The following is a 12,456-nucleotide window of genomic DNA, read 5'->3' on the forward strand; positions in this document are numbered from 1 at the left end:
TAAGAATTTTAATATTTGCAACCATGTCAAGTAATTCAAGCTTCCTCAAGTTTAAAACAAAGCATATTCTGATTGCACAAAGAGAGAAGCACATTCAATAGATTTTCCCATTGCCCACTTTTGCCCATTGTAAGCACCCTTTGTGTACTGTATACTCTTTGGAGGAGGGGAGGTATCTTCAGTTCACAAGGGCTTCTATCCTTTGAAGAGAGATAGATAAGTCTTCAGAGCAAGAGAGAGAATTCTCACTGTCCTTATCTTCCCTGTAGAGAAGACGAAGATAGAGAAGTGCCAGGGAACATTTGGTGAGAGAGAAATTGGAGGCAATAAATATGTAACGGACACAGCAGACAGCAGCAGTATGTATAGGATGGAGAAGCACAATTCAGAGGAAACTGCAAGCATAGCTCTTCTTCTGCCCTCCCACCTTTCTCTGTTTCAGTAAGAAAGGACAAAGAAACTTGGGTGAGGGAAGTAGAAATGGAGGTATGCAGCGAGTTTTAAAAGTCCACTGAGATTAAATTACAAAAAAGCATTTGTGGCTTTCTATATATTGCCACTATAAATAAGCTATCAACATAGTTCTTGGAACCATAGCTCAGTGACACAGCACATGCTTCAAATTTAGGCTCCCTGTTTCATCCCTGGCATCTCCAGTTCAAAGGATTAGATTGGTAGGTAATGATAGGAACCTCTGCTTGCCACTCTAGAGAGCTGCTAGACAAAGTAGATGGCACAGCGCTAGAAGGACCAATGTCCTGACTCAGCATAAAGTAGCTTTCTATGTTCCTTTGTTAGGCCTTGTTAGAGGTCCACTTTACACTGTTGTCACTTGGTATGTAGGACCAGTGATCTCTACAGAGAATTAGTTGCACACAAATTGAGTTTAGAGACTCCCTAAACAGTCTCTGCATTACCTACCCTTATTAGGACAGGAAGCTTAACCAAATGAATTATACAGGAATAGATTATTTCTACTTGTATGATACACCTATATATTACCTACTTGTCCGTACAAGCAAAATGTGGAAATTGCAGAGTGGGTGTTTTTCTATTGGGCTCAGTAGTTTTCCCTTTCCACTACAGAATATTACCCATCTCCAGTAGTGCAGGGACAATATAGAGGTATACAAATCTGCAAGATTATTTTGTTCCCCCCGCCTTGATGGTACTTCAGAAATTTCAATCTTTTAAGAAAATAAATGCATGCATTTTGAAGGAGGTTCATTGGTGCTTAAAAAAAACATACTTACTATCTGTCTCTTAAACTTATTTCTTTTTAATTCTAGAATCAAAGAGGATAGAGCAGCAAACGGGCTTCACATTTGATAACAAAGGACTGGTCTCTTCATTTAACTTTGGCAATCCTCCAGGGAGCAACTGAAGGAGGAAAAGACGAAAGCTTAAGGGACTCTGCAGAATATTTCATTATTGCATTTTATTAAAACAGCAACACACATTTGTGACTTGTGAGCAGACAAGGGAAGGTAATGGAGTGCTCTGGAAGATGATTTCCTTTTGGGAAAGGCAGTGGTCAACCCTCTTTCCTCTCATTAGGACACTCTTTCTAACCAGCTACTGTAATGTATAAATTCTTGTGGTATTTTTCTAAGTTGTTGGACTGAAGAACGTCTCTGTTCCTGCTCTTCCCAGTGAAATGGGGAAGCAGCTGTATGGAATTGGATTGAGTTGCACTTCTCAGGTCTTTGCCATGTGAAATTGAAGGGGTCCTATGGATAACAGTGCCTTCCGTTGTATATGGATTGCCTGAACAAATAATTTTGGAGTGCATAGTGCATTTTTTAATTTTATTTTAAGGAAGGACATTTAATAGGCACACTTCAAATCTTGCTTTCCTCTAGTGAAATCATGGCTGTATTTTGTCAGTCACAAACTTCACACCGTTGGCTACGCAAACCTTCTTTCAGCTTTCCCGAGTTCATCTGTATGTGTCCAGGGTAATAATTTCTCTTGGAGTTATCAAGAATAACCTTTATGTTCACAGCTGTTACCAGAAAGCAGACCTTCCCATGGAAAATATTTCTTTAGATTTCTACTTGGGGTTTGTTGATGCAGTGGTTTTCAAACTATCTGCCTTGAAGGAATCCTTTCTGTGTTGCCCTGTCTACCAAGGAATCCATTGTGCATTGCAGTAGGTCCTGGAGCATAGCCCTTCTGACTTTTTGAGCCTGCGACCTGACATGTTGGGTGGGTCTCACTATTCTCTCTTTCAGGGAAGCTGGTTTGCCAGGCTCAATCTTATTATGAGCCCAAGGTGTCTCCAGAACAGTTTGGAAGCTATTGCTTTTAATGGGGGCATTGTAATTATTTGGGGGGGGCAGTTTGTAGATGTAGCAATGGTGTGCCTGGCCTGGCATATTCAGATCTAGAACTATCCCATTGCTCTTGTGGATTTATTGATGTATTGGTAATCAAACAGTGGCCTTTGCAAGCAGTGGTTCTTTATATTGTCATCTGTCTTTGACAAGAATGAGGTTTTCCAGCCATGCCTGTGCTGAAAACCTACGCTTTAAAGAACTGCTTTTATTGGCTGCATCACTCAGGTTGTATCCAGCAACTGAGTGATCACAAAAATAAATAAATCTTAGGTTTAAAAGGCCAGTTTCCCGTAACATCAGAAATGAATTGGAACTAGGCATTGGTGAGCAGAACGTGAGAAAAATGGTCAGGTAGACGGGGTGGAGCAGAACAATGAGCCTATGTTCATATAGCTTACCTTGCATAAAGGGAAGAAGTGTCTTAAGAAACCAGGCATCTGATGCAGACTGGATTGAGTCTCTGGACTACCACTTTCCTATCCCTCATTCTCCTTCATCTCCCACTGCCCATTGTTGTAGCATATGTTTCCCATGCCATAATACTGGGTGCTCGTGTCTTTCTCCAAATGTTACTGAGGGAACTTGGTGTTTGAGCCTTACCAGTTCTCCAGCCACACTTGATGGCTGTATTTAGTGAGAAATTTTCTGTTTGCATGTTACCAATTAATACAAAATACATGTATGCCAAGTTGATTGTGAAAGACATGTGCAGTGCACATTTCAAGTACAGCTTTCCCTTTTTAAAATACACAAAAGTGACAAGTGGGCAAGAACCAAACCACCTCGCTGGTTTGTTTACAAGGGGAAAGCCACATTTGAAGCATCATAACTGATGCATTGGTACCCAGGCACAAAATATATTGTGAGATGTGGTTTTCAGTGTTCAGGAAAAACGTTGATTCTCTTTCCCAGAACTGTTTCACATAGGTATACATTGAGGAACACAGGATTAAGCACTAAGCAAAGATAATGAGTTTTGTATGTTTAGGAAGAAGCATCAAAATTCTGGTTTGAGGGACGAACAACCTGAAGGTGAGGAAAGAACTTCCTTATGAGATAGGGATGTACTGGGCATTTTTCAAAAACAGCCCCAGCTCTTCATGCCTGTCACATTTAATCACCTAAAGCCATTCATCACTTAAGAAACTGTAAGGGAAGGTGGTTTAATTAAGGGTTTGAATTAAGACACACATTTCCTTGATTCCCTTGTTCAGTTTGTACTTAAGCTTCCCCTCAACTCTATGTGGCTAGAAGACTAAATTTGTCTGCAAATATTGATTGTCTGATGGAAATACAAAATTTGGGATCATTGATAGGTTTGCAGTAAAGGGCTTGGCTTTTTGTGATGGACCACAAGAAGGAACTGGGGTTCTTTCTCTAATTGAAACAGTGAAGACTATTCTGCACAGAGGCAAAGCAGGGTTTAACACAAAGTGTGCACCAAACAAGGAACTACATCCAGTTGTGGCTTCCTGAACGGCTGACCAGGCCAACAGCCTCTGTCAGTATCAATCAGATTTTACATTATTAAGTGTACATTTAAAACATTTGGTGTGCCTCTAAAAATTCTCAGTTGGCCTAGAGACTCTGAGGAGCTAGAATGCAAATATCATCTAACTTCTTAACTAATATGCTGAATGTGTGCCTCCTTTTATATTTGTTTTGATTCTTTGATAATTCTGCCCCTTTTCTCTCAAACGCATTTCCTGTAAATGCTTTAGCCCATTACAGTCAATTTCCTTTGTCTGTTCTGGAATGTGTTGTTATGCAGTTGGTCAGGAGACATCTTGCTGGGCAGTATTGGTGTGAGGAGGGGGCAGAGCAAGAGAGATTGAGAGTTTGTTGCTCTTCCCCCCTTTCACAACAGATCTTTGTGCAAATATGTCAGCAAAATAAGTATAATTTCACACATGCAGGAAGGGGATCCACACAGAGCTGACTTTGCTTTCTTTTGAAACATTCATTTAAATATGATTATCTTGGATAAAAGATTTGAAGTGTCTTCCAGGATTGTGAGCAGCTCACTGATGACGTGTTTCCTCCCCATATATATGTCTGTCATATTTTTGTATGTTATACAGTGTTATGACAGGCATGACTTAAGAGAGCAGTTCCTTGATCTGAAAGCTTCATGTTGAGGGTGACCATTGGAAATTCTGAAATTTAATGATAAGTTCACATGTACCTGTTCAGTGCTGACTGCATTAACAAGTTCTGGCTTACATTCATGTATCAGAGATAAAACACCAGAGATAAAAGCCTCCACATTGCCTTACACCACCCAAAACACAGTGCTGTTCTTCAGCTGAGTCAGTTCACTCTATGAACTGCTGGTTACCAACCACAATCAAGTGTAGAAAAACCAAGTGATGTACATGTGCATGTGTGAACCAATCTTTGAGGAAATAGAAGTCCTCAAACTGACTTGACAACTGGTGCCAACTTTTACTTGACCTGACAGATCTGTGGATATTCTAGGAAATAAGAGTTTGTACTGTCTAATCTTCTGGAACTGTAAATGTTCTAGGTAAACCTGTTGTTACATTTCCACTCCCCCCCCCCAACAGAAAATAGTTGCCAGCTACCACAACCTTCCCTTTCCCCCTTTCCACTTTTTGAAGGTTGAAACAACTAGCATGACTATCACAACCAAATTAACTCATTAAAACAATGAGGACCATTAAAACCAGGACCATTTTATGCTAAATTTTGAATCGGACTTGTTTTTTTCTTTAGTAGAGCTTTGGTTACAGATAAGGGGGCTGAAATCACCAGCAGGGGGTCTTTCATTGACATATGAGTGTGATTACCCCCTCCCCTTGCTTTTTCTTGTGTAAAAGACCACATGTCATGTTACCTGCATGACCCTTTTCCATCTTTAAATGTTTATTTACCTTTGACTGTTCTTGTAAAAACTTTGAAGTGTTACCCAATATTGTCTTCCCACTACCTCAGGTAACATCAGATGGAATCTGTCACATGGGAGGAGCCCACCACCTGTGTTTTCCTCTTAGAAACTGGGATTGTTCTGCATGGCCTCTGTGTAGTCACACACATGGGTTCTGCACTTGTGCACAGCAACGTAAGGGATTTTTTTTTTTTTTTTTTTGGAGATCTTAAGAAAGCAGGTATGGATGTGATGCTGTTGCTCAAGGGGCAGACAAGTTCCTTCCCACCCTGATCTTTTTCAGTCACGTGGCCTCATTCTTTTTGGTATTATCTGAATACTACAAAGGAAGGAGCCATCTCAAGGGCTCCCCAGGAAACATGAGAAGAGCCTTGAGATTTGCTGCCGTATAATTTGAATTGATAAGCTTTCGTTAGACTTCCTTCACAAGGACTCAGGTGGGTTATGGCAATAGTCCTTTACCTTTTTTAAACATACACACACATTGTGATTGCAAGTGACTCTGAAATGAATATTTATTCAAGACTACTTATAGAGTTTTGGGCCCAAACTAGGGTGTTAGATCTTGGTCCTCCCAAGTCTGCTGAACACTCTAGCTACTGTGCCTAGCTGACTCTTGACTGAAGTTGGGTTGTTTCTATCCGATGCTGAGCGATGCAGATAGCTTTGTTGCAAGACTTAATCATTCTTGTGCCATTCTGGGCAAGTTCTACATTAGATTTTGTAGCCATGAAATTGTAAGTGGTCAGTGTAACTGCTTACAATTAAAGACTGTCTTTCTGAATGGGTCATCCATATAATTCACTCCTTTTTTGCCACCGTCCAGGAGTCTTCTAGAGTTAACCATCAAGCCCCAAAGGGTTCGCCCAGGTAACCTATTTATTAAGCATTGATCTTCATTTTGCTTGCACAAAGGTTATATGATGTTCACTCTTTATTGAATATTCATTCTGGTTTGTTTGTGGGGACAATCAGTTCACTTCCCTATCACTTTCCTAACTGCAGAAAGTCTTTATTTAAAAGTGGATTGGTTGTGCCAGAGCACTTTAATTGCGTAAACCTAAATTTCTAATATGTGATTGAATCCTGCCTGCAAAATAGTGGCAGTCCTAGTGGTGACCTACGTAAGTTGTATACAATGACCATTTTCATTATATTCTCCCATGTATGCCATTTACAGCAATTCCTGTAAGAGTCATTCCATGGAAGCAATATTTTTCTCTTGGCAATACCACTTCATTATGAGCCTGAGGACCATCCTTTCTGTGTGTGCTTGTTTACAGGATGACTTGTACTCCCAAGTTCCTCTTTGTCTGAGCATTGCACTTCAGAGTGTGTTGGACTGTCTTGATTTTGTTCCCTTTTACCTCTGAATGCTGCTTTTAGACTCCAGCTGTACCTGTGTGGTAGTTCATTGCATCCAGAGATCTAAATAAAATTATGGAGCTCTTCACAACGAACAAAGGTGCTGCACCTTGTTCTAGAACTGGTAGAATGTGCTGCAGGCTCCCCAGTATTTGAAATCTTCCAAACTGCCTGTTTCAATACAGTGAGAAGTGTTTGGGGAGCCCTCGTTTTGCTTTCTGGGCTTAAGAACTGTCTCATGGGATCAGACCAAAGCCCCATCTACTCTAGTGGGTAGTCATATGCCTCTGAAGTACATAAGCAAGGCACAAAGGTTTTTTAAAAGAGATTTCTGCCCTGCTGTTCTACTGCCGATGCAATGTTCAGGGCAGCTCAAAAGCAATTTAAGATCAGAGTGTCATGAAATACAACAAAGGCAGAGACCACATAAAACAGCATATATTTACCAGCCTATGGGGACAAGCAAGCATCCTTAAATAAAGGCCTGCTTTATCACACACTCCAGATTCTGAAAATAACTACAGGCAAATGAAAATAAATGCACAGGCAGGTTTTTGCTAAAAGTATGTTTTTTAAATGGTAAATAACTTTCTGAACTCCCAATAAAGCAGGGTCCATTCAGCTTGGATCCATGATCACAGGAGGGAACGCTCCAGGACTTTTTCTTGACAGAACTGATACTTGCTATAACAGCCAAGGGGGAGAAGGGGGTGAGGACCTGATGCTGATGTGAGGAATTATTCAAAGCATCTTTTTGATGCCAGGGATCATTCCTACAATTAGGTTTGTTACATCTAGATTTTGCTTCCCGTTACAAAAAGTCCCAAAGCAATTTACAACCAAAGTAAAAATACAATAATAAAAATCACATAAGCATTTCCAAAACTTTTTCATTAAGAGCTGTGGGTGCATTCTTGGTGCCAGACACTCCAGATTCTCTACCATATATTTTGCAAAGTTGTTTGTTAGCTCTGCATGTGAACACCTTTTAAGATATCGTAACCAAATGTTGCATGATGCTTCCTGAGATCAAGGAACAGATTTTCATCCATGTTTGGATACAACTGGATGCCATTTTGAATCAATATGACAGTCTGAACCTTTCCAAGTTGCACTAATTTCAACCACCGATTTCAAAATTGCACTGATTATTTTGGTTCTTTAGAAACTTCACACACACAGCCCTGCCCTTCAATATGTGAAGTAGCAATAAGAAGTGTCTGTAGGATGCTGTCTCTTCACCACTGAGTAACCCAAAGCAGCTGCTTTGATAGGCATCTTGTGGCAGATGTAATGGAAGCGCTGCTTATCATTAAGCAAGTATCACAGCTGCACTGTGCATGTAATACCATTCTGACTCTTCCCTGGTTTCGTTAACAAAACACATATTTACTCCCCATCCTCTTGCTTCTCTCAACCCAGAGCATGCGCTATTCGAGCATTCTTTCAGCCTTGTGTCCCCGGTTGATGAAAGACTACAATTCCCATCACCCCTAACTATTGACTAAGGTGGCTGAAGATAATGGGAGTTGTTGTCCAACAGCATCCGGGACCTAAAGAAAAAGAGCACCATTATATTCAATGCAGCTGCTGCCCATGCTTCAGCTCCCTATAACACTGCATCTGGCACTGCTGTGTACAGCAAGGAGCTTGCAAGAGACTACCACATTTTATGGCTTGTCTCATTGCTGCTGCATCAAAAAGCAACTCTATTTTTGCCCCCTCTTGCTGACTTAGAACCTGACCCATTTTGTTATTATTGCTGTTATTAAACACTTAAAAGTATCCCAGAGCTGGCCAGGATCTTGCTGCTGTGGTTACTGTACAAACATTCAAGGCTGCATTAGCTCTTTTATGCTGAGCACTAAGGCTCAGCCACACTTTCTTCCATTTTGGTTTTCTGGTCAAAAAATTATGATTCTGTGGGATATATATATTTCCTTGAAACTTTGTGTGAATACTTATCTCCCTCCCCCCACCCAATTCTCTTCACACGGAGCCGTCATTTTCCTTCCTGGATTAATTGCCTGGGTGATCCCACTCTATCGGAATATGGAGTGAATGGGATGATGTCAACGAGGCTGCATAAACAATCAGATCTGGCTATGTAATGATGTCTCTGAGGGCAAGTGAAGTCAATTAAGAATGAAAGACCATGTCATTGCAATCTAAATAAATAGGCTGTTGGCTTTTATATAAAAAAAGAATGGCAAAAAATTAACTGAGAAAGTAGGGGGGTGGTTTTAAACATACTGTGAAAACATCTGAAAAACTGGGTAGTTTTTGCCTCAGTCCTGTTTAAGTACTTTTCAGATTAGAATATAAGCTAAGTGGTTTGATTTTAGGAAGGATCATCCCTTCCTCTTGTATGAAGAGCTTTTATGCCAAGTCAGACCATTGGTGTGTAGGTCTGTCTGGCCTAACAGCTCCTATGATCTTTAGCATTCCAGGCAACCAAGCTCTACAGAGAAATTTGTATTTCAGGGACACACTTAGGAAGAGGCCATAGATCAGTGGGTAAGTATAGAGACTTGCATACAAAGGAACCCAGTTTCAATCCTCAGTTTGTAGAGCTGAGGAAAAACACAAATGCAGACCCTCCAAGTGTCCCTATTTTCCAGGGACAGTCCCAGATTTACAGAAGCCATCCCAGTTTCTGATATGATCACAGAATGTCCCGCTTTTCCTTAAGACCTCCCTATTTTCATCAGAGGGTATGGAGTTATGCAACCCCCGAGCCAAGGAGATAAGTAACTATACGACCTTTAGAATACATCTGCAGGCATTCTGTTTTTATATATGTTGGAAGCCACCTACAGTGGCTGGGGCAACCCAGTCAGATGGGTGGGGTTTAAATAATAAATTATGATTATGATTGACTATGATGTCCCTATTTTCATCAGAGAAATGTTGGAGGGTATGCCAGTGAAACCAGAGACCTACTGCCAGCCAGTGTAAACCATGCAGGGCTAGGCAAAGTAAAGGTCTGATTTTATGAAAGGCAACTTCCTGTGTTTCATGGAAAATCTTCCCCACTACACATTAGATGAAATTCAAAGGCCTGTTTTTGAAGACACTCTGGATCTAACTTTGATAAGTTCACTGTCTAATTCTCTGCAATAGTTAATTGTTCTTTGAGGGTTACTGAGACCTCAGAGTTTAGGGTGGTATAAAATTTCAATAAATAATATTCTGCCACCACAAAAGAAGTTAGTTTCTGCCCAGTCTACAGGAAGGGTAGGGAAAGTTTTCAATCTGAGGGCTGTGTTGGCTTTTGGGCCATCGTCCAATGAACACATGCAATTGGTGGGTGGGGCCAGAGGCAAAAGTGGGTGGAGCAATGATAGCAAGTACAGTATTTACTTTTGTACAATAGGCTAGTTTCTACAAACACTCCCACACTTCCCTCTCTTTAATCCAGACAGGCAAGAGGCATATTCAGAAGAATAAACCATCAAGGGGATGCAAAGAAGGACTTGTTGGGAGTGTGGCTTGGCAAAAGTCCCAAGTGCCAGACAGAAAAGCTTGTGGGGCTACATTTGGCTCCAAGGCATGAGGATCCACATCCCTGGCCTACAGTTTGCCTGCAGCCTCCAATTTCAGAGGCAATATGTTGGGACACTGATTCACAATTGGTTGTCCATAGAACCCAGGGGGTCTGTGTAACCCATCTAGGGGGACCATGGAGCCATTCTCATAACATAAACTACTGTACAAATATCAAAATTTCCAAAATTTCCATGGCTTGGCTTTTGAAAAATGGGGTCTGCAGTACTTAGCTAATTACAGTATGCTAGGGGATACCAGGGGGACACTGGTGGCATTGTGGGTTATACCACAGAGCCTAGGATTTGCTGATCAGAAGGTCGGCGGTTCGAATCCCCGCGACAGGGTGAGCTCCCGTTGCTCAGTCCCTGCTCCTGCCAACCTAGCAGTTCGAAAGCATGTCAAAGTGCAAGTAGATAAATTGGTACCACTCCGGCGGGAAAGTAAACGGTGTTTCCGTGTGCTGCTCGGGTTCGCCAGAAGCGTCTTAGTCATGCTGGCCACATGACCCGGAAGCTGTACGCCAGCTCCCTCAGCCAGTAAAGTGAGATGAGCGCCGCAACCCCAGAGTCGGTCACAACTGGACTTAATGGTCAGGGGTCCCTTTACCTTTACCTTAGGGGATACCAGCTGCTGTCAACAGTAGGAGAGGGCTATTGTCCTCATGTCCTGCTCCTTGTGATGGCAACAGGTAAAGTCTACAGTACTCTCTAACCAAGTTTCACTAGCTAAACACTGCTCACTTTGCACACGAAAGGGTTTCAGCAGGTAATTTAGGATACTAAAACACCAGCATTCCACCTTGTTGCAGAGTCTCATGTGGCTTCTTATGCCCAGCCTGGGTTGATTCAATAGCTATGGTCATTTTATGGATTGGGCCTGACCTCAGTTGTCCATGCTCTGGTGACCTCCCATCTGGACTACTGTAATGTGCTGTACGAACCAGACATCATCATCATCATTTTTATTATTTATACCCTGCACATCTGGCTGGGTTTCCCCAGCCACTCTGGGAGGCTTACAGCATACTATATATAAAAAATTGTAAAACATCAGACAATAACATTTTTCCTGATACAGAGCTGCCTTCTGATGTCTTCTAAAAGTCAGATAGTTGTTTGTCCTTGCAAATAGAGGGCTGCCCTTTGTGAAAAAAGACACATGTGAGGCCACTGTGAGAACAAGATGTTGGAGTAGATGGGCTTTTTGCCTGATCCAGCAGGACTTTTTGTATGTTCTTATTAGCTGAGCATGCGTGCGCCCTCAGGCATGTCCCAGATTCCGTGTGCAATGGCTGAGAAGCGTGGATCCCTCAACAAGGTGGAAATGGTTTCACAGACAGAAATGTTGAATGCTGCTGCTGTAAAAGAAAGTAATTACTATGGTTGGTTTCCATTCTGGTTACATTATTAGAAGCAGACAGCACTGACCACATTAATAGAGAGCCCCACAAAATTATGATTAACTTCCAGCTCATTACTGTGGGAAATAAATGCTTGCATGAATCTAGACTATGGTTACAAAATCCCTTTTCTGACCCAGAAGGCTTTTGCTGGCTTAAGGATATTCCTTTGTTTCTTAACCCTTTTCAAGCTGGATTTGGCATTAATGTATGCTTAAAATAAAAAGAAAAATCAAAGAGGAAGTGCCTGATGAAATTGGAGGAAGTTTCTTTTCAGATTTGAAGCGCTGGAAGTAATTTAAAATAAGCAGCGCTATCCTTTGCACAAATGTAATCGCGATCTTTACAATGGAGGCAATCTTGAAGGGCCACCTTATTCCACATGTGCCTTCCTGCTCAGGTCAACAATGGGGGCCTTGCTCCATTTCCTCAGGCTCTTAGAGCAAGGGATGAGAAATCTTTATTGCCTCACAGGCAACCTTCTGTGGGACATGGCGTGCGAGTGTCCGGCAGAGGAAGAGAATGGGCAGGTGTGGAGTCCCATGCCCCCCATCTCCCCCTTTAAAATACACACTTCCTTCTATGGGGGTCAGGAGGGAGAACGACGTCTCTTCCTTCCCCTCCATTTTGCCTCCATTTTGCCAGTGGTGGCAGCAACAGGGAGGATCTTGGGACTGGGGGTGGCTGTGAGGCGATGGGAGAGTTTGGGGGTGAACTGTGAGGGGTGGGGTGGAGGAGCTGTGGGAGGTTGTTGTTGTTGATGAATAATAATAATAATAATAATAATAATAATAATAATAATAATAATAAATCACCCATCTAACTGGGTTGCCCCAGTCACTCTGGGCAGCTTCCAACAATTATGAGACCACAGGAAAACACCAAACATTAAAAAC

The 12,456-nt window shown here is 41.7% G+C and overlaps 1 protein-coding gene across 6 annotated transcripts in view; it reads left to right on the plus strand.

Annotated features, from left to right (window-relative positions):
* IPO8 (importin 8) overlaps positions 1–7,255 on the plus strand; it is a 40,995-nt gene extending 33,740 nt beyond the window's left edge. For all 6 annotated transcript variants that reach the window (XM_028745456.2, XM_028745454.2, XM_077935115.1 and 3 more), the window contains one exon: positions 1,290–7,255. In XM_028745456.2, coding sequence (XP_028601289.2) covers positions 1,290–1,384 — 95 coding nt within the window. In that variant the 3' untranslated portion in view covers positions 1,385–7,255. The remainder of the gene's footprint in view (positions 1–1,289) is intronic.
* Positions 7,256–12,456: the final 5,201 nt, after the last annotated feature.

Source organism: Podarcis muralis, chromosome 10 (genome assembly GCF_964188315.1).
Source record: "Podarcis muralis chromosome 10, rPodMur119.hap1.1, whole genome shotgun sequence".
NCBI lineage: Eukaryota > Metazoa > Chordata > Lepidosauria > Squamata > Lacertidae > Podarcis > Podarcis muralis.